The 23,146-nt window shown below is 44.0% G+C and overlaps 1 protein-coding gene across 2 annotated transcripts in view; it reads right to left on the reverse strand.

Moving 5' to 3' along the window:
• The window catches only part of MYRIP (myosin VIIA and Rab interacting protein), a 1,544,915-nt gene that overhangs the window by 57,574 nt on the left and 1,464,195 nt on the right, over positions 1 to 23,146 (reverse strand). For both annotated transcript variants that reach the window (XM_085631574.1, XM_085631575.1), the window contains one exon: positions 15,257 to 15,375. In XM_085631574.1, the coding sequence (XP_085487700.1) occupies positions 15,257 to 15,375 (119 nt within the window). The remainder of the gene's footprint in view (positions 1 to 15,256; positions 15,376 to 23,146) is intronic.

Genomic DNA, 23,146 nt, shown 5'->3' on the forward strand with positions numbered 1-23,146 from the left:
TGCAATTTTCCATAGGGACCGTTAGTCACAGCTACAGCCCAAACTGCTGAACGGAATTACACCAAATATGGCAAAAATGTAGCCCTTGGTTCACACTCGTGCCTTTTGCTTAAATGGTGTAAATCCATTAAGTAGTTCCTGAGAAAATCAAAAGTAAAATCATAGATATATCTATGGGCGCGGTGGATCCGCGCAGCCTGCCGAGCACGAGCTGTATGCTAATTGGCTATCAACACTCCAAACCAGAAAGTGTTGGCAGCCATTTTGTGCCTCGTTTTTTTTTTTTTTTTTAAATCGGCAAAATCCGCGCTGGGTGCACGGTCCTGCCGATTTAGTAAAAAAAAATAAAAAATAAATAAATAAAAAACCGAAGCACGGGCTCCCGCGGTTCGTTGCTAATTTGCCCCCGGAGGGGGGCAAATCCAAGGGACTATGGTAATATTGGGTTGGGGGGCCCAAAGGGGCCCCCCAGCCCCAGGGACCGCCACCCCCCGGGGCTTCATGGGCTTCAAAAATGAATAGCTGGGGGGGCTCAAAGGCCCCCCAAGCCCCGGGGACCGTCACCCCCGGGGCTTGTGTATTTGTTTAAAAAAAAAAAAAAATACCCTGTGTGAGTGGCTCAAGCCCCCCCACACACCCCGGGGACTGCCACCTCCCCGGGGCTCTAAATATGTAAATTGGGGGGTCTGTGACGGACCCACCAACCCCAGGGACCACCACCCCCGGGGCTTTCTAAATTGGTGGGAGGGGGGCCACGCAACCCCCCTGGAGCCAATGATGGCCCTGGGGACCGCCACCCCCCAGGGCCGGCTCCTGCAGTGTCCCGGGGGATGGGGTCCCCGGGGCTGATTAAGGTCTTGGGAGGGGGGCCACACGGCCCCCTTCCCAAATGTAAATTTATTTTTAAAAAATTAGGGGGCAGGCCCTGGGGGATGGGGTCACAAGGGCCAAAAAATAAGAAAAAGAAGGGGGGCTAGGCCTTTAAAAAGAAAAAAAAAATGAAATGCTGGCATCGCGCCGGAGGCCACGCCCCCTCATTTCTGCACTCTGCAAACGTGCCCCCCTGGCGCGTTTGCGGATGGGGAATGAATTCCCCTTGAATACTGGGGGTTCCTGGGGGCCAACTAGCTAGCAGGTATCTCCAGTATGCACTGCCACAGGAAGTTCAGTGAGCTCTAAAAGTTTTATTGACACCCTGCAAGCACGGCCGAATTTCTCTGGTTTTGTACGAGTGAAATGTAATTATAACGTCCCTGAAACTTATGGGTTTTTTTCAGTGAATTTCAAAGGTTTTTTTAAATTATAATTTCTAACTATAATGTCCCTGAAACATATGGTTTTTTCAGGGAATTTCAAAGATTTTTAAATGCTAACTATTCCTACAGAGGTAGGACGTGCAGAAAGAGGAAGAAACGCGCAGAAAGAAGCAAAAGAAATGCAGAAAGATGCAGTAGAAGTCCAGAAAGACGAAAAAAGGTGCAGAAAGAAGCAAGAAATATGCACAAAGAACCAACAGAGGTGCAGAAAGTGGCCTTGTTGCGAAGTCATCCTGTGCCCACAACGTATTGCTGACTGGTACTGGTGGTAACTGACTCTGACTAACCAGGCCCGGAGCCAGTGCTATCCTGAAATAAATGTAATTAAATGAAATGAAAATTATGTTTATAGAGCGGTCGAATGCCGTGGCGTCTTGGTGCTGAAACAATGAGACAGTGGTGCACTGTGAGTTGCTGTAGCTGATTTAAGAGGGAAACAGCCAGGATTTAAGTGATTTCCTAAAAAGCTGCAGGTTTGGGTGCAGCCTCATGGCGGTTGGCATCTTATTCCATAACGTGGAGGCACGATAGGAAAAGCTCCTGCCCCCCCATCTATTTGGGAGTTTGAACAAGACCCCCATTCGTTGATCTTAGGTTCCTTGTGGCCACATACCTTGGGAACAATTTCTAGATGTCAGCGGCTCCGCCACCATAAAGTGCCTTATGGACCTGCCTTAAACTCCACTTGTTGCTGGATGGGAAGCCAATGTAATGCTCTAATTCCAGCTGAAGTAGAATGACCTTTACGAATATTTTAAAGCAGACGGGCAGCTGCGTTTTTTAGAGACTGTAATTTGGCCAGCTGGGTTTTATCAATGCCCACAAAAAGAGCATTACAGTAGTCAATTCTAGATAGAATAAGAGCTACCACCACCGTTTTCCTGAGTTCTTGAGGGATAAAAAGGAAAATCTTTCGTAGGATCTTTAATAGGTAAAAGCAGGAAGACGCAAGACGGTTAATCTGGCCTGCGAATTTTAATTCATTGTCCAAGATGATTCCTAAATTCCGAACCTTGGCCATAGGACAGGGACACTCTCTATTGGCCACCAAGTTTGGTTCCACATGGAGGGGCCCTTACCAAATTCCATCACCTCAGTTTTATCGGTATTAATCTTCAGGAAGTTTTGACCCATCCAGCTCATAATGAAATGAAATGAAATGAAAATGAAATGAAAAAAGTATTTGATAAAGCGCACTGCGGCCAAGCGGCTTCCTGGCGCTGAAACCTGATCAGGACTCGCATCAATCGGACCGAAGGACTAGGAAGAAAAAGCCTGAGAGAAAAAAAAGGTTTTTAAAGCTTTACGAAAATGGGAGTAAATGGGGATGGAGCGAATAGAGAGGGGAAGACTGTTCCAGAGCTGAGGAGCCAAAACCGAGAAGCGAGTGCCTCCGGTCCTGGATTTGCGGAAATGAGGAATGTGTAAGAGAGAGAGAGAAGAAGAGCGAAGAGTGCGGCAAGGTGCATAGGGAGAGATGAGAGAGAAGATAAAGGAGGGGGCAGAGCGGGAATGGGCCTGAAAGGCTGGGCAGGCCAGTTTGAAAAAAGAACGGAAGTGAACAGGAAGCCAATGAAGGGTTTTAAGGGCAGGAGTGATGTGAGAGGATTTGGGAAGGGAAAGAATGAGGCGAGCAGCTTGGTTTTGAATGGCCTGAAGTCTGCGAGATTGAAAGGCGGGAATGCCTACATACAGGCCATTGCCATAGTCAATGCGGGAGATGACAAGAGCCAGGACTATGGTTTTAAGGGCATCCGTAGAAAAAAAACCGAGAGATCTTCCGGATAAGACGAAGGGACAAAAAACAAGAAGAGACGACCGAGCTAATCTGACTATGCATCGAAAGATCATGACTGACTTTGATGCCAAGGGTACGGACCGAAGGGACAGGTGAGGGAGGGGGGCCAAAAGAAAGGGGCCAGTGTGCAGGGGACCAAGGGTTAGAGGGACCACCAGTGAGGACAAGTTCCGTCTTATCAGGATTGAGTTTCAGATGGTTAGCGCTCATCCACTCAGAGATAAAAACTAAAGTGGAACAAAATTTAGGAAGAGAAACAGGAGAAGAGGATAAATCAAAAATGAGCTGTAGGTCATCGGCATAGTTATAAACAGAGACTCCAAGCTCAAGAAGGGAAGTGATAAGGGGTTGGATATAAAGATTAAAGAGTAAGGGGGAAAGAGAGGAGCCCTGGGGAACGCCACAGGTGACCGGGCGGGAGGGGGCCGCAAAGCCAGAAAGATGAACCGCCTGGGACCTATCCCGAAGAAAGGATGCTATCCAGGAAAAGGCCACCCCCCGAATACCAGCTGATCTGACACGGTCGAGCAAGATGGAGTGGTTGACCGTGTCAAATGCAGCGGACAGATCGAGGAGGACCAGGGCTTGGGGGAGGTTGAGATCGGCTTTCCCCTTGAGCTCATCCAGAACCGCAAGGACCACTCCCTCCGTGGAATGACCCGGGCGGAAGCCGGCCTGATGAGATGCCAAAAGGCCATTCTGCTCAACATATGAGGAGAGGCAAGAGGTGACATGTGCCTCAAGAATTTTGCCAAGATATGGAAGTAGGGAAATAGGACGAAAGTTGGAGGGAAGAGAAGGATCCATGCCAGTTTTTTTCAGAATGGGAAGAACAATAGCAGATTTAAAAGAAGAGGGAACAGAGCCCAAAGTCAAAGAAGAGTTGAGAAGAGCAAGAGGGGGGGCAGAACAGCTGGTGAATAGAGTTTTAAGGATACGGGCTGGCGCACAGTCGGCAGGAGAACCTGACCTGACTTTGGCCAGGAGTTTAGAAAATAGTTCCAAAGATATGGGAGGAAAGGAGGCAAAGGAGGGAAGAGGAGGGGGGAAGGGAGAAACAAGGCGAGGTTGAGAGACAGAGGGAATATTGGCTTTGATCTTCATGATTTTATCAATGAAGAAATCATTGAGTGAGGAGCAAAGGGTTTGTGAGGGAACGGGGCCGGAAGTGGAGCGATCGGAGGTGGCTAGGGCATGAACCAGGGAAAAAATTTCCCGAGGTTTATTGACAGCTGAAGCCACTCTTCCAGTGAAGTAGGAAGTTTTTGCTGCGAGGATCGCTTTTTTGTAATCCGAAAGAAGTGTTTTGTATTTGACGCGCCGAGATGGACTGTAGTTACGTCTCCAGAGGCGTTCCGACCGCCTGAGATCAAGTTTGAGCGTTTTAAGCTCAGGAGAGAACCATTTATGAGCGTCAAAGGGACGAACCTTTTTTACTTTTCTGAGCGGTGCGACTAAATCGCAAGAAGAAGTGAGCCAGATGCGAACGGACTCAGCTTGGGAATCGAGAGAGAGATCTTTAAGAGCCGGGGCAGAGGAGGCCAATGTGCGCGTGAGAGCGTCAAGGTCAATCAAATTCCAGTTTCGGGCTAAGAGGTTTTTAAGGAGTGGGGGCTTAGAGGCCATGCCGAAAAAAATGGAAAACGTGATGTTAAAATGATCCGACCACACACAAGGGGAAATGAGAAGGGAGGAAATATTAGAACAAGTAGACCATATTTGGTCTAGGGTATGACCCTGAACATGAGTGGGAGCTGTGACATAGGGTGTGAAATTAAGACAATGGAGGGTAGCAGAAAAATCTTTAGAGGAGGAGTCTTCCCTAATATCGCCTGGCCAATAATTAAAGTCGCCAAGCAGAAGGACCGAGGAATTATTGACCACCAGTGTGGCCAAGAGGTCCTGGAGGGAAGGAACAAAGGAGGACATGGGTTGGGGGGGACGATACACAAGAACAACAGTGAGAGGCGCTGAGAGATTAAGTGAACGAGCCACCAGATAGTCGACATTGGGTATAGGAGGGTATGAGAGGAGTTGGAATTTGAGAGAAGAGCGAATGAGCATCGCCACTCCACCACCGGCTTTGCCTGCTGGACGATCAGCTCGGAGGGCATAATGAGAGTCAGGGAGAATGGCCAGAAGGTCAGGGAGGGAGTCAGAGGAAAACCATGTTTCGGTCAGGCAGAGGATGTCAGGGGAGTCTGTGGTCAGAAGGTTAAAGAGGGCCGTCTGATGTTTGACCGCAGAGCGGGTATTGAGAAGATGAACTGAAGCCGAGGTGGGAACAGGGGGGGGGGATGAGCGGGCAGGGGATGGTCGGTGCCGAGTAGGGTGGGGGACAAGAAAGGATACCAAGGGAATCGAGGAGCTGCAAGAGAGGGAGAGGGAGGGGGTGTGAGGATGACAGTGCTGTAAGCTGGGCAGATGAATAAACAACGACAGGAGCAGAGTGTGTAGCCCCTGGTCCCGGCCCGTCGCGGACGGACGCAGACGGGCTTAACTTAGGCGCTACTTCGGCGCGCCTTCGTCGCGCCCGCTGCGCTGCCGAGGACAAGTGGCCATGTTATAGGGACACATGAGGGGAAAGGTCAATGGGCGTGGCAGGGGGTGGAGGAGCCAACCAACAGCGACGTGTCGCCCGGACCCGGCTGAGATGGAAGACCAGCCCGTCCCACACCGAGAAGCAGGTGAGGAGGGGCCGGTCAGCAACGGCGGTCTGGGACGCGTGTGGGGGCAGGGCTGAGAGTAAGGATCCAAGAGCGGAGAGCGCGGGAAGTGGAGGTAAAATAAACAATTTTTAAAATCAGGACAGTCTCGTTAGAAGAGGTTGCTCCCGGAGACGCATCGGGAGATTAGCAGTGAAGAACAGGAGTGAGCGCACTCTCTGCCGTCCGGCAGAAGTACCAGCCAGGGGGGGAGGAGCCAACCAACAGCGACGCGTCGCCCGGACCCGGCCGAGATGGAAGACCAGCCCGTCCCACACCGAGAAGCAGGTGAGGAGGGGGCGGTCAGCAACGGCGGTCTGGGACGCGTGTGGGGTCAGGGCTGAGAGTAAGGATCCAAGGGTCAGACAGGAATGGAAACTAACAGCCGTGGCTTCTGGATATTTTGATACGGATATAATGAGTTGGGAATTATCCGCATAGGAGACCAGGGTGAAACCATGCTCTTTAACGATTCTGGCCAGGGGGTGACATATGTTAAAAAGGATGGGTGATAGGGCCGAGCCCTGCAGCACCCCACAAGCAAGATGGAAAGTGTCAGATTGCAGAAGATCCCAGACTATACTCGGCTCTCTGGATGCTAGGAAGGAGGTGATGAGGGCCAGATCCATACCCCCATTCCCCAAGGTCTTCAGCCGCTGCATTAACACCGTGTGATTCACGGTGTCAAATGCTGCCGATGGGTCTAGGTGGATGAGGATGGCCCGGCCCCCCCTATCAACCTGACCGCGAATCCCTTCTGTAGCCATTATCAGTGCCAACTTGGTAGGGTTGCAGGATCGAAAGCCATGCTGGCTAGGATCTAACAGATTGTTAGATTCAAGGAATTGAGTCAGTTCCATGTTCATTGATTATTCCAGAATTTTGGCTGCTAATAGCAAACAAGAGATTGGACGGTAGTTCTTAACCTCAGTCGGGTCCAGGGCAGGTTTTTTTAGGATCGGCCTGATACAAGCTTTTTTCCAGGCACATGGAAAGCTCCCTGAGTCAACTACTTTATTAAGGAGGGGGGTTAAGTAAGTACTAATTGTGTCTGGAACTAAATGTAAAATTGCGGGAGGACAGGGATCATTGGGTGAGCCTGACTTGGTAATTAGAAGAAGGTGCTTCACCTTCTCTGGTGAAAAACTAAGAAAGCTCGTGAGCTGGCTCTGAGAGCTAACCACCTCCACTGGTAAATTAGTACAAGCAGTTGCAGTGGTTACAGTAAAAAGGAGATCATCATAAATATTTTGGACTTTTGTTTGAAAAAAACTAGCCGGGTTATTACAGAAGGCTTGATCAGGCCTAAACTGATTGGACTGTTGCGGCTGAGATAGAGCTTGAACTGTTTTGAAAAGTTGTTTAGAGGAGGTTTTAGCCTCCCCAATTTTAGTCATAAAGTAGTCCTGTTTGGCCCTTATAATGGCCTCCTTGTACTGCTCCAAAGCAAAGTTATACGCTAGTTTGTGTTCCTTACTGTAATTATCTCCATAATAGTTCAGCTCACCTGCAGTTACATTTCATGCTTTTGACACCTGGTCCATACCACGGAGATGTCGCCTGCCCTCAACAAGTTCTAGAGATTTTTTCCTTGAGCAACCCGATTTACTGCATGTCGAATCCAATCCTCAAATTGGGAAACCGTGTCATTGTTGTCAATGACTGGTAGGGGTGGGCTGATGTTGAGTGCCTGTTTTAGCTTGTTTCCCCCTATTTTATACCAGGGACGAGTTTTCACCACAGAGGGTCTGTTTAAGGAGGCATTATTAGGGTTGTTGTATTTGAGTGTAAAATGTACAGATGTATGGTCAGTCCAGGGTAATGGGGCAATTTTGACCAAGGCCATATCAGGATTGTTAGTAAAAATGCCATCAAGTGTATGGCCGGCCCAGTGGGTCACATCTGATACAATTTGTGTAAGGCCGTAAGCAGCCAGGTTGTGGCATAGCCTCGTAGTGTCACTGTTGTTGTTAAGTTCTAAGTGAAAATTAAAATCACCCAAAATAGTAAAAGTGGCATACTCTAAGCAGGATTCAAGAAGGGTGCTCTAGGTCCAGGTGGATGATATAAAAGTAGCCCCTGGAAGGTAGAAATGTTATTAATATTAGGAGTAAATAGCATATCTTCCGCCGGGAGGTGTGCAATGGTTTCCACCGAACCTTCAGTTGGGAGTGATGTATTATTGCGATACCTCCGCCTCTATTCCCTTGCCTATCCTGGCTCATCACTGAGTAACCTTCTGGAAGAGCGGTATGCCAGTCCGGAACTGATGCCTCAATAGTCCAGGTTTCAGTCAAAAAAACAATATCCGGATTAGAGATCTGCATCAAACATTCAAACTGGTGTTTATTTTTGACTAGTGAGCGGGTATTTAGCAGAATGCACTGAAAGTTGTGATCCTGAGAGGGCCCTAAGAATATGCCCACTTTTCCACGTTTTGCTAAGGTAGCGACTGTGTTGTTTGAAAAGAGAAGTGCAGAAAGAGGCAAGTGAGGTGCATAAAGAAGCAGGAGCAGTGCATAAAAAAGCAAGAGAAGTGCAGAAAGAAGCAAAAGAGGTGGAAAAATAGTGAAGAGGGTGCAGAAAGAGGCAAGAGGGCTACAGAAATTTGAAAAATAGGTGCAGAAACAAGCAAGGGTAGTGCAGAAAGAGGCAAGAGAATTGCAGATAGAAGCAACAGAGGTGTAGAAAGAAGAAACAGAAGTGCAGAAAGAGGCAAGTGAGGAGCAGAAAGAAGCAAGAGCAGTGCAGAATGGCCCAACAGAGGTGCAAAAAGAGGCAAGAGAGGTGCATAAACAGGCAAGAGAAGTGCACAAAGAGGCAAGAGAATTTCTGAAAGAAGCAACAGAGGTGAAGAAAGAAGAAAAAAGTGCAGAAAGAGGCAAGTGAGATGCAAAAACATACAGGAAAGGTACAGAAAGAGGGAAGACTAGTGCAGAAAGAGACAACAGGGGTGCAGAAAGAAGTAAATGAGGTGCAGAAAGAGGCAACAGACGTGCAGAAATAGGGAAGAGATGTGCAGAAAGAGGCAAAAGAGGTAACATAAAGAGACAAGAGGGGTGAAGAAAGAAGCAAGACAGGTGCAGAAAGAAGGATGGAAAGTGCAGAATGAAGCAACAGGGGTGCAGAAAGAGGCAAGAGAAGTGTATAAAGGAGAAAGTGAGGTGCAGAAAGAGCCAAAAGAGGTGCAAAAAAGAGGCAAGAGAGGTGCAAAAACAGGCAAGAGAAGTGCACAAAGAGGCAAGAGAATTGCTGAAAGAAGCAACAGAGGTGTAGAAAGAAGAAAGAAAAGTGCAGAAAGAGGCAAGTGAGATGCAAAAACAGGCAGGAAAGGTACAGAAAGGGAAGGCGAGTGCAGAAAGAGACAACAGGGGTGCAGAAAGAAGCAAATGAGGTGCAGAAAGAGGTACATAAAGAGACAAGAGGGCTGCAGAAAGAAGCAAGACAGGTGCAGAAAGAAGCATGGAAAGTGGAGAATGAAGCAACAGGGGTGCAGAAAGAAGGAAGAGGAGTGTAGAAAGGAGCAAGTGAGGTGCAGAAAGAGCCAACAGAGGTGCAAAAAGAGGCAAGAGAGGTACAGAAACAGGCAAGAGAAGTGCACAAATAGGCAAGAGAAGTTCACAAAGAGGCAAGAGAATTGCTGAAAGAAGCAACAGAGATGTAGGAAGAAGCAAGAAAAGTGCAGAAAGAGGCAAGTGAGATGCAAAAACAGACAGGAAAGGTACAGAAAGAGGGAAGACTAGTGCAGAAAGAGACAACGGGTGCAGAAAGAAACAAATGAGGTGCAGAAAGAACCAACAGAGGTGTTGAAAGAGGGAAGAGAGGTGCAGACAAAAGGCAAGAAAAGTGCAGAAAGAGGTACATAAAGTGACAAGAGGGGTGCAGAAAGAAGCAAGACAGGTGCAGAAAGAAGCATGGAAAGTGGAGAATGAAGCAACAGGGGTGCAGAAAGAAGGAATAAGAGTGTAGAAAGGAGCAAGTGAGGTGCAGAAAGAGCCAACAGAGGTGCAAAAAGAGGCAAGAGAGGTGCAGAAGCAGGCAAGAGAAGTGCACAAAGAGGCAAGAGAAGTGCACAAAGAGGCAAGAGAATTGCTGAAAGAAGCAACAGAGGTGTACAAAGAAGCAAGAAAAGTGCAGAAAGAGGCAAGTGAGATGCAAAAACAGACAGGAAAGGTACAGAAAGAGGGAAGACGAGTGCAGAAAGAGACAACATGGGTGTAGAAAGAGGCAACAGACGTGCAGAAAGAGGGAAGAGAGGTGCAAAAAGTACAAGAGATTTGCAGAATGAGGTCAAGAGAAGTGCATAAAAATAGAGAAATGTGCAGAAAAAAGCAACAGAAATGCAGAAAGAGGCAAGAGCGGCTCAGGGGGAAGCAAGAGTGGCTTGCACACCATTAGTACCAATTTATCACCAACATTTAGCAATAAGTAACAGGTGACCATTCTAGGTTTATAAGGGGCCTTCCACCACGCTGTAACACATGTCGCTGCATTTTTGGTAACGTTTGACCTGTTTCAGCTAGAAACAAGATTTTTTTTGTTCAAATCTGCAGATTAGGGTGCAGATGATGAATTATGTAGCTAATGCAGAAAATGTATAATTGTGCTAAAGTCGGTGGAGCCAAACATTCACATAATTCCAGTGGCCCTGCTCATACCTCTGACTAGGTCCACAGATGCTCCTCAGTGATTCCATCTTTTTTGTCTCACTGAGTTCATAGTTGAGCTTCTATGAAAACGAGGAAGACTAAACCTGAGGTTACCACTCCACAACACAGACTACCATACCACATAATTACTCTCCATAACACATAATCCCACTTTACCTAATTCCTATACACTAAATACCACATACTTTCTATCCACATAATTTCACAGCACAACATACCACATAATTCCACTACACACAACATACATCCACTCCACTCCCAAAAACATTAGTAAAAAAACTTTTGCATTTACAATGCCAATAGCTCTAATTCTCGCAAATGCGAAACCGATTACATTGCAAACACTTCTTTAACTAGTAGTCGCGTTTGCAGAGTGGTGGAGAAAGGGTGCTGGGCCTTCGACCAGCGCTCAGGAATTCCGGTGCGTAGGGCTTACAGGAGGTAGCAGTAGGGCTTCTTGGCCCCTAAGTCCCTCAGGAGTAAATTGGACTTCATCCCCCATCCTGTAGTCTGCCATGAGGCATGTTTGCAGAATGGTGGAGAAAGGGGGGGTATGGCTTCTGAAGACATTTTAGCAATCCCACTGTGCAGGACTTACTGGAGGTCACAAGAGGACCCGATTGCCCCGCCAGCAGTGCACCAGAAACCGCGTTTGCAGGGTGGTGTAAAAAGGGGCGGGGCCTCAGACCACCTCTTGAATTGATTCCCCAACTAACAACGCGCGAGGTGGTGCGTTTGCAGAGTGGGGGGAAAAGGGGGCATGGCCTCCGGCGAGATGCCGGCTTTTTCTTCTTCTTTTTTTTTTAACAAGTATAACTGTGGCCCCCCCCTTTTTTTTTTTTTTTTTTTTACTTTGTTTGGCCCTGGGGACCTCATCCCCCAGGGCCTGACCCATTTTTCAATTTTTACTTTTTTTTTTAATTCGGGAAGGGGGCCACGTGGCCCCCCCTCCCAAGGTCAATTTCGGTCCCAGGGACCCCATCTCCTGGGGCATGGACAGTCTTTTTTATTTTATTTAATTTAATACTTTGGAGGGGGACCGCATGGCCTCCCTCCTCAGGCCAATTATGGCCCCGGGGACCCCATCCCCCAGGGCCTGGCCTCTGTGATGGGGACCGTGGGGGGGGGCAATGCCCCCACGGTCCTGCCGGCTCCCCGCCTCCTGCGGGAGCCGGCATTGCTTTTGAGCAAGGGGAGCTGCTAACATGCAGCTCCCCTTGCTCAAAAGCAATCTGCTTGGCTTCATTGAAACGAGAGCAGGTTTTCCTGCTCTCGCTTCAATGAAGCAAAGCAGTGTTTGCTATGACAGGGCGGGAGCCATGCTCCCGCCCTGTCATAGCAAACAGCAATGTCCCGGGGTGGGCATGTCCACTGGCGTGTGGGGGGGCTCAAGCCTCCTCCCCCCACACATTTATTTATTTTAAAAAAACAGAGCCCCGGGGAGGTGGCGGTCCCGGGGGCTTGGGGTGCCCGCGAGGCCCCCCACCCTAATTATAAAAAAAGCACCTGACAGATATATACACATATATATATATGTTTAATAAACTTTAATACTTTTTCCTATACTTTACTACAGGTTCATATGCACCACAGTGGCGGAGACCTCCACCTGCGTGTGAAAAGTTACAAATAGTATCTGCACACTTGTAAATCCTGTTCTAGGAGGCTCCACCAAGGGTGGAGACATATAAGTTTACAACTAGGAATAGTGTAAATATTCTCCTAGATGCATAAGTAGATTTACCTGTGAGTAAATCTACACATGTACATGTAACGCTGTTAATAGGGCCCAGTGGGATGGGCGGCACATCTAAGAATTACCTAAGGATTATTATGCGATAGTTGGCAAATTATTATGTGATAGGGGGAAGGTCCTAACATTTACAAATATGTAATGAGTGATGGACATGCATTACTGATGCCCAAGAGATTGCCACAGTATTGGAGGCTGCATTTGTTATGGAAGTGTATCCCTACAACTAGATGGCATACTATTGAATGGCAGAGGGAAGGACCAGGAACATAATTAGAACTTCTTTTTATTGAATGTGCATTACAGCATTCCAATATATGAGAGAGAACCAAAAGGCAAAGGAAACTATGTCGAAAAGCGTTTGCTATAAAAAATGAAAAAGCTGACAAAGAAAGGATAAATTGTGGGACACATAGGATATTGCCGGATGAAACAGGAGAAGCAGATTTTAAATTGTATTTCATAAAAGGCACATTAGTAAAATAGTACAAAGATGGAAAAGATGAAGCTCAAGGCCATGTATGGCCCTTGTGCCATGAACACAGAGGACATGTGCAAGGTTAGTCGGGAGTGCAGTGCACCATGTGCACAACTCTGCGCACAAATGCACAAACCAATACAATGAGTTTCAAATATACATGCAGAGAACATGCACGAAGAGACACATATGGAGCCACACAACACACATACATTGAAACTTCTCAAAACATGCACACATAGATAGAGAAGAAGAAAGCAAATTGAATTGGAGATAAAAATTGAGCTTCAGGGCTCATTTAATCGTTCTCCTCACCCACAAGAAATCAAGTGATAGAAACTCGAGTGTCTATACCCAGTGAACTGTTAGAAAAAACACAATCTTATTTGTCTGGGTTTGTCTTGGAGTGTGGGAACTTTAAATATTAATTTCCCAATGTGAAAAATGATTACATGTTAATACACATTGGTATTTTCAGAAGTTCATAAGAGTGCCTTTAATATTTCTATTAAGATGGCGATGCGTGTATTCTATATGTATATTTATTTTGCAGTTGTATAGATTTTAATTGATAGCAAAACAAACATTCACTGAAATCGGTTTTCCAAAATGACCACAGATCTGTTTATTAGTTGGTTTCAAGAGCACTATTCCACAAACTTCTGTAGGGAGAACATTGACGTAACTACTAATTGCCTTATTAAAATACTAATGCACTGCTTATTGCAAAAAAAACCATCTGACCTACATTAATTTACCTAATCAGAGTAGGAGTCTGTTTCTCTCACATTCCCTTTACCAATATTCCCAATAGCGTCTCTTGGCAGTCATTAATGACTTGTTAAATCAAATGAACGGTGCAGTTAATTTCATAGAAATCCAGATATACATCATACAGATTTTTCCTCTGCTGCCGACCTAAATCACACACATCACAACAGGAAAGCTAAGCCTCATTATAAAGGTTCAGACAACAAGTATTTTCTAGCACAGGTCATCATGGAACCAGTCCATGCCAGATTTTTATAATGGTCACATATGAGAAATCTACATGTGTGGATCCAAATGGGAGTACATTTCAAAGTCGGTGGTTATCAGGAAAATGCGGCACTGATTAATGTTGCCTAACGCTTGTTTGAACATGCAGCAATATCTTTAGACTATTCTGTGACCAGCCTTAAATGTAAAGTATTTTTGGTAAAATAGATTAGCATATAATCTTTGTAGGCAGCAGCAGTAACTGTTTATTTATGGATTAAGCCATTTGTCTTTTGAATGGTTTTATTTTTGGCCTCTTATCCAAATTTACTCAAAACTATCCCTAAATGTATATATGCACACAGTTTAGATGTTGGATAGATTTGCTGAGTTTGATAAAGTGAGGAGAATTATATGTGGATTTCTACACTTTCACAATAAATTCACACATGAACAGAGGCTTTGGTAAGTCAAACAAAGTGCTGGGTGTAGGGTGAATGGCTGCAGTCTTTTTGTTTTGTGTAAACCCGTCGAGATTCTTGAGAAATTCCTAAAAAGAGGCTATCATGTAAAGTTGTAATGGCAGTCTGATTTGTGTTTAAATTAGTGAATCATAATCTAAATCAAAGTTGCCATCTGATTCGGTGTTTATTTATGTTTTTTTAATCACCGATGGAGTTGTCATCAAAGCCCTACTACTCTGGGTCTGTTTATTCCTGTGGTGATGTCTTCTATGATAAAACATAACACGAAGGGCACCCCCAATAATATTTTTTAGGTTTGGAAAGAGGGAGAAATGACACTTGAAATGACGACAAACATTCCTGCTTAGCTGGTATTGCTTCAAGCCAAGATTTAATACAAAAAATTATTTATATTGCAGCTATATTTTTTTAATTCATTTATTAGTGTCATTTGTGTATTAGTCACATAATGCAATAATTGTGGAAGAAAAAAACAGGATCTCTTTGTTGGGTCAATTAGAATATCTTGGGGACAATGTGGATGATTGCTATGTGTCTGTATGAGTTTGTGTGAATGGTGTGTATGAAAAGTGAAGGAGTTTAAGTGGGGTTTGCTATGACTGGGCAAAAGGTTTAATTGTTTTGTTGATTGGAGAAGAAATAATGACAAATGATCTCTGTTTTTGTAACAGAATGTACTGATGCACTTTATATTGAAACTCGATATAGATCATAAAAATGTAATAAATGTATAAAAATATAGCTGGGCCAGTAATCACTTTTTGATTCAATCTGGGCTTTAAGCAATACAGGTGAAGCAGGAATGTTTGTTGTCATTTGAGATGTCCTCTATGATGCCATTTGTGGCATCATATTTGATGTGTGTGACAATGAACAAGGCGTGGTGAAGAGGGAATTGTAAGGATTTCACGTTTTTCATCTAATTTCAATCAAAGCTTTTTCATTGAATTTCAAATGTTTTTATACTGACATAAACTGAGTACAATTGCTTCCAAAACAATGTGAACTGTTGCTTAATTAAGGTTTTCATTTCTATTTTATACTTAGCTGCTACTAAAGACAAAGATTCTTACCATCAAGTCCTTGGCAGTGTTTTTCCTTTCCCTAGATCTTTGTGTCAGAGATCCTTGTAGCATAAAATTTCTGTTGAACGTTTTTAAAGTTGTAATTGCAGAATTTTCTGCTTTTTCACCTGTGACAAAAAAGGTTACATGGATTTCTATCAATGTATTACGTGCATGTATCAACCACAACATATTGCAATAATGAGCAATAAAGCGCCCCTTCTACAATCCACAACAATTTCTACAAAATGGTGGGGAAAGTGAACAAAAAGATTATACCTGTTAGTGTCCATATTAGGACAATCTGGCAAAATTCACTAATGGTTTCAATAGGTTGTTTAATTTCGGTTTCTATGTTTTAAAAAGATCAGTTTCAACATTCAAAAATCAGCCGGTTGGTAACTGAAGCATGGCCTCATTCCCACTTGTCTTGTGTTTGCTCACCCAGTGGTTGCTGCATGGAATTTCCATCTGCATGAAAGCCTCTTTTATACAAACCTTCCTGGTTACAATAACTCAAAATGCAAACAGAAGCGACAGAATTTCCAACGTTAATTCTTTTTTTATTCAAAGAGGCAGAACCTCATCAATAAGTGTACAAAAGTGTCCAGTAGAGCACTTTAGTTGCGAGTCCTCTCGGAAATGAACTGCTCCCATTAATTGACTGAGATCGCAACCACAGGTCATACTTTAGATAAGATCTGGTCTTCTAATTTAACCATAGCTAACCTCACTGTTTCCCCTTGCATTTGGTCAGACCATCACATTACTTATTTTAAAGGATTTATGTCTTTTGAAACTGCCGACGCAACCAGAAAGTGGAAAGGTCCAGATTTAAACTTGTTTTGCAAAACACTTATCTGCTCTCCTCCGACACCCACTGAGAACATGGAGGGCTACGAGGAAGCAACATCAAACTGGCTTAAGGGTGCCAGCGACATTCATGCTCCCCTTGGGAAAACAAAACTTACCCATCACCACAAATCTTCTAACTGGTTTTCAGCAGAGTTGAAAGCTGCAAAACTAGAACTACGGCAGGCGGAACGGAAATGGTGCAATATCAATCTGCCTAAAAGATGGGATATTTCCATCAAATGCCTGAAAACATACAATACATTAATTTTACAGGCGAAATAGTCTTTCTTCTCAAGTAAAATTCTGAATATGGAAAATAAAACTAAATTCATTTTTGAGACGGTCAGAGAACTTTCCTATCCTGATAGATTATCTCTACCAATGGTCCCCACTCAAAATCTATGCAAATAACTGAATTCTTTCTTCAATGAGAAAATAAAAGTAATAAAAGACAGTATTCTACCCAGAACACGAACCCTAGCCATCCTACCAGAAGACAGAAATCCTATGACACATTCTGCTTTTCCAGTCATCAGCAAAGAGCATCTCACCGAGTTAATGGCTCGCCAAACGGTATTTGTCCTTCTTATGTTCAAAAACTATTTTCTCTCGTTTTACAGTCACAGCCACTTCTCTTCTGAACTTATCCCTTACCCAGGGCAAGGTCCCTCATTCTTTCAAGGAAGCTGTCTTGACCCCTTTTTAAAAAAAAAACCTGGGGATGACCCCTCCATACTAACAAACTATAGACTTATCTCATTGATTCCCTACTTAGTAAACTTATTGGAGACTCATGTAGCTCAACATCTCTGCTCAGGTTTTCTTGACTCCCATCAGGCTGGATTTCATCCTGCCCATTTTACAGTCAGTCCTTGCTGTTATGGACGATATGAGGAAGGAAGTGGATAATGGGATCACTCAGGGACTGGTCCCACTTGATCTTTCAGCGCCCTTCAATGCTGTTGACCATGCTATATTGATCAACCATGTCCATACTGCAGAACTATGTAACACTGGCCTTGAGGGTTTGGTCTCTTTTCTCAAAGACTAGGCTCAATCGGTCTAACTTTCTCCTTATCGCTTGGCTAAGGTTTGATTAGATTGCGGTGTACCCCAGGGATCCTCCAAATCCCCCCAATTGTTTAATCTTTACATTTGCCCTTTCATACATTCATTTCAGGAGCAAAAGGTGAAAATATTTAACTATGCTGATGATGCAGCTGATTTTCACCATTAACAACACTACAGAATTCAAGGCATTCTTTTAAAATACCATGCTTTATTTTCAGGACTGGATGGATGCTCACCAGTTGAAGTTAAACTCCAAAAAAACGATGTTATGGTCTCTGAGAACAAACTGTTCCAATAGAATCCTTCCTTTTGGCCTCCTCAATTGGGTCCTCCAACCATACTCAAAAAGGCTGTTAAAAGCCTTTGGATTCTCATTCATGAGGATTTATCCCTAAATCATCAGATAGAAACTGTGTCATCGTTCTGCCTCTTCCAAGTTCGGAAAATAAGGAAAATCAGGAGATACTTCACGTTGGAAGCTGCCATCCAAATTCCTATTGCTCTAGTGATCTCTCTGATTGATTTTGCCAACGCGCTCTATCTGGTACTCCCTATTGGTTTAAACAACAGACTGCAGTTTGTGCAAATTCAGGTAGATCGGTTGGTCTTTTGTCAGCCAGGACACTATCACACTAAGCCACTGATTAAAAAAAATTCACTGGGTTCCAGTAGCTCAGAGGACCATGAGCCTGTATTATTTTTAAGGTTCTCCATGACAAATGTCCTATCTTTGTCTCCTCCAGAATCGAGCGATACACCCCCAATCCCTAGATCAGCTCACCACAATCTTCTTATGGTGTCAAGAAGTAAAAAAAAGAAAAAGACTAGGAGGAGTTAGTTTTCCGTACTGGATCCCCACACTTGGAACACCCTCCCTCCTGGCATTAGATCATCCTCCAACTATGTGGGTTTTAGAAAAATTCTAAAAACCTGGCTAATTCAACAAGCTTGCGTCTAATTCTGATGTTAGCTACTGCTTTTTGTAACTTCAGCAACATGAGACCTTATGATAAACATGCACTCTATAAGTTTTCTATAACATAACAAAACATTGAAAAACTGAATTTTACACCAATTTTTTTGATCTTTTGATGTAGTGCAGAACACTGTTGCCGAATTCATACAAGTTAAATATTTAAATGTTTAAAGGGGTAGAGTGAAGGTTTCCTTAAATAATTTATAGACACCACCAATTTCATGTATACAAACAATATGATTCAGAAGGTGAGCTATTGACCGCAGAGACTTGAGGTAACATATGCCTCAGGTGCCTATTTTGCAGCTTATTTGCTATTCTGTGGTGCCCAGATTGGAAGACTAAGCTTTATAATAGAGCAGGGTGAGAGCAAGAGTAACTCGTATTTGATTTTGTTTTGGGAAATAGAACAGAAGCATCATCACAGAGTTTTCGTTAACACCAAGCTGCAGTTTGGAAGCATTATCATTGTCTATTCATGAGCACAACTAGCTCTGTGTACAATATGCAGCAACTGTAAATTTAGTTATAATACACAAATAGCAGACCAGAAATGATGAAGTATTTTCTTGGTCACAGAGCTTTCATACTTTTATTTTTTATTGATGACTCCAGATAAGATTTCACTGTTGCAGTATTATATTTATGTAAATGAAACTTTAAAGTAATAATGTTTAAGTACTAAAAACGAAATTCTGAAATCAGGGAGGTGACACACAGTATGGTGCTCCAAGGGTGGTTTGGATTTGATTTTAATTTTATATAGCGCTTGAATGCCCAGGGGTGTCTTGGCACTGCTGCTGACATAGATGGGAACCTTAAAACAACGCTACTCTAATGATTTATAAAACAGGTCTTAAGAGCTATCCTGAAGGACAAGAGGTCTGAGCAGTTCTTTAGGACCATGAGGAGAGAGTTCCACAGGTTAGCTGTCCTCAACAGGAAGCTTCTGCCTCCCCAAGATGCTAGTTTGGTCCTTGGTAGCATTACACTCTTGGCTTCAGAGGATCTATGTTTCCTGGATGGAACATACCAAAGCTGTCCTGGAGATAGCCTGGTCCGATGTTATGCAATGCCTTAAAGATTATGCATCGAGCCTTAAATTCTATCCTATTTGCCACTGGAAACCAGTGTAGTTTAATCAGGACCTGAAACACAGATTGATATTTTGAGATTCCCGACGATAGTTGAGCCGCTGCATTCTGTAGCATCTGAAGTTTAAGAAGGAATCTGTTCTGGACACCATTAAATAGGGCATTCTCATGGTCCAGTTTGGATAGGAACAGAGAGGTAACCACTGTTTTCTGAAGGTCTGTGGGTAAGAAGGGGCAAAGTTTCTAGATTATTTTTAAAGTGAAGAATTCCGATGATGCAAGGACATTACCTGATCTTCATAGTTTAGTTTATTGTAAAAGACAAACCTCAGGTTCTTTACTTTCCAGACTGGTGAGGAAAGTGCCCCCTTTTACTGAGGCTACCAGGTTGGTGACAAAAATGAAGTATCTGTGCCCAGTAGAAGGACCTCCATGTTCCTGGAGTTCAGATTTAGACAGTTTAACTTCATTCAGCTACCTATTTGAGACATACAAGAGTTGAATTTTGAGGCAGCATCTTTGGGATTGCTAGCTATTAATACCATTATTTGGGTATCAATGGGGTAGGAGACCACTAAGAACCCAAATGATTTGATCAGCCTAGCCAGTGGGGTGACGTAAAGATTGAAAAGAAGAGGGCTTTACGAGGAGCCCTGAGGCATCCCATATGGCAGGCAAAACTGAACAGAATTGAACTCTCCTAATGCAACGTGCTGCACTCTCTCTGATAGAAAGGATTTTATTAGGCTAAGGGCAAGACCGCTTATTCCTAACTCAGCGAGACAGTCAATCAGAATGAAATGATTGACCGTATCAAAGGCCGCTGAGAGATCCAATAGAATAAATATGGCTTTCCGCCTCCATCTAAGACTGACCTCCGCTCTTCCCAAGCTGCTACCAACGCTGTTTCCGTATTATGTGCATTTCTGAAACCATATTGAGTGGAGTCCAGCAAGCCATTAGTGACAATGAATTACATAAGTTCCATATTTAAAGCTTTCTCCAGTAGCTTAGGTGGAAAAGGTAACCTAGAGAAGGGCCTTTAACCACTGGGCTCCCGTGGATCAAGACCATTATTGTTAGTTAAAGGTAGAATGGAAGCCTTCTTCCAATCGAGAGGAAAGTAACCAATTATGATTATTACGTAAAACATTGTAGTTAGTTGAGTGCTTAGGATTTCTGGAACAAGATGAGCAATTTATGGAGGACAGGGGTCTAATGGAGATACAGATTTGGTGACTTTGATTAGATTAGAGACCTGCTCTGTATTAAGCATAGATAATGTATCAAAAACAACAGGGGTGAGTTGCCCTTCCATGACTGTCGAGACAATGGCAGATAATTGATTATTAGTTACAAGCGAATCATAAACTTCTTTTTATTTTTGACTGAAAAAACGTCGTTAAGATTTTATAAAACTCTTGCCTATAGCTGTTACTGTTAGGCACAGGTACTTTTGCTAAGCTTTTTACAGTATTAAAAAGCTCTTTTGCTAAATTATTAAATTGTAGTATCTTGCTGGACTGTTTTTTACTTTTTTCTTCTAGCATTGAACATAGTTGTCCTACAACTATGTCCTATTCCGCCCTGACCGCTCTTCACACTGGTGAGTTTGAGTACCACACTGATGGACCAAGAGATAGGGTGTGTAGGAAATTACCATCTTTTGCATGGCATACTTCCAGATTATTGCCTGATCTGTCTTTGCTGGCTGAAGAACGCTGTGCACTTTGCTCCTGCTAACCAATAGTAAAGTGCCTGCGCTCCCCCTTTTAACATGGTTGAATTGGCATATAATGTACCTATAAGTTCCTAGTGTATGCTGCAAGGTGTAGCCAGGGCCCATAAGAGAAGTTACACTGGTGGACTGCAGCACCTATTGTCCCATCACCTACATTGGCATTGCAAACATTTCTTCAGGCCTCCAACTGGAGCCTGGCTAAATAAGTTATTTAACTGCAATTTGACCTATCAAATTAAACCCCTTTAACAGGTTTAACCCATCCTTTTATATATTAATATCACCCCTAAGTAGGCTTCATAGCCCTTACAGCAGGATTCATGGTATGTAAAGAAGGATATGTAGAAATTCAAGGTTAAGCATGTCCTTACAATGACTATCACCTAAAAGGTATTTTCACAGTAGCAAGGTTAGCTGTTCCATGGAGAAACACTGGAATCCATTATTACATGTATTAATGCTATCTTTCTCTAGGATATATCATTCCTGGTCCGTTTGTAATATTTATTAAAAAGCCCAATTCAAATGTGAAGACAGATTTTTAATAAATATTAAGGAAAATGTACTGTTACCTTTACCCTACCTAAAGCCTCTGGAGGCTAATTTCCATTAACCTCCAGCTGCAGTCCACTGAGTTTTGAAGCTCTAAATGAGGTGTGAAAACTGTTCCCATAGCAGAGACAAAGGCCTGGGGAGGTGTTTTCAGTTCCTCTGGCAGGAAGGCCATTTACTTCAAATGGGCCTCCCCTGTCACAGGCAGGTGTCCGATATAACCTGGACAGGCTTCTTCTATTGTTCCCTAGTCAGGCAGGCACCAGCCCAGAGGGGAGGGAGCTGCCCCCAGAACTGGTTTGAAGTGACCACAGAGAAGGGGGTTACTCATTTCCCTAGCCACATCTCTGGGGTGGGCACACAAGCTCTGCACAAGGGGAATTTCACAATCTAGGATTTAGGCAAGAGGGGCGCTGTGGGATTATTTAGAACAGGGCACACAGAAAATGCTACAAAAGTGAGTATGGTATCCCCGTGGAACTTTAACCTCACTGGTTGGGGAGGAGTCAGGAGTCACCCCACCCATAACCAGCTACCAGGCATACATGTGGTATCATTAGTACCCTCATCAGGACATTACTGGACCTGATAAAGATCAGAAGAGAAGTGAACCTGCTGTCTGAAACCTGATAAGAACCCTGAAGGACTGGACCTGATCTCTCTTTTACCCAGGACAAAGACGTGGACTCCAAGGGACATTTGGCTGATCTCCTGTTCTAGCTACAGAGGCACAACAATACTACCAGAGGCCTTTCTTGAAGATTTCAAACTGATCAACTTTAACTAGAAATGCCTTGGACCCTAATGTTGGCCTCTGCTTTAGTGCATACTGACCACCAAGTGCTGTTTCTGAGGTCCTTGGCTGGGTCTGGGTAGGCTTTTCTTAACCACCACTGAAAACCTGAGATGTAGAAACATATTGGCTCCAAAGTTCTCTGGAGGACCAGTACAAACCTGCCAAGCCGATCCGACCATGGTGCGTTGCTGCTGGCCTGAAGTTTTGCATTTCCCCTTATGAGAAATTGGGTTGTCGGTTGACTCGGGTGTGAGCCCTGGTCAAGCTGCAGCAACCACAATCCCTTGCAGGGTGAACCACAAACAGCCACTAAATAAACCAGTGCTTAACCCTGGGTAGCTTGGCAGAAGAAGCAGTCACGGTTAATTTAGAGGCAATGTGTAAACTATTTATGCAGCATACAAACAGTAATAAAGTGAAAACAAATCATAAGAAAAATCCCACACAAAGTTAGAAAAATAGAGTACATTTGAATAAATTATTTGACACCAAAATGACAAAAATTCAATCAGTATAATCCAAGGTATGAATTTTCAAGGTTTTCAGTAAAAACTAGTGCCTAACAGATCAAAGCTCCAACCACAAACATCTAGTCACACAAGACCAGGTCAAAGTAAAAAAATATGGCTGACCGTGATGGAGCGTGGTTTGAATACAAGAAGTGGGTTGGGCCCTTTCAGCGCTTACCTTCGGACTTGGAAGACATTTTGAGAAAAAATTTCTGAGAAGGTAAAGCTCAGTGGGGCAAGGCTGCAGGCGGAGTCTGAGGAGTGTCCGTTGTCGGTACTGTGGGGAGGATTACTAAATTCAGACT

The sequence above is a fragment of the Triturus cristatus genome, chromosome 10 (genome assembly GCF_964204655.1).
Source record: "Triturus cristatus chromosome 10, aTriCri1.1, whole genome shotgun sequence".
NCBI lineage: Eukaryota > Metazoa > Chordata > Amphibia > Caudata > Salamandridae > Triturus > Triturus cristatus.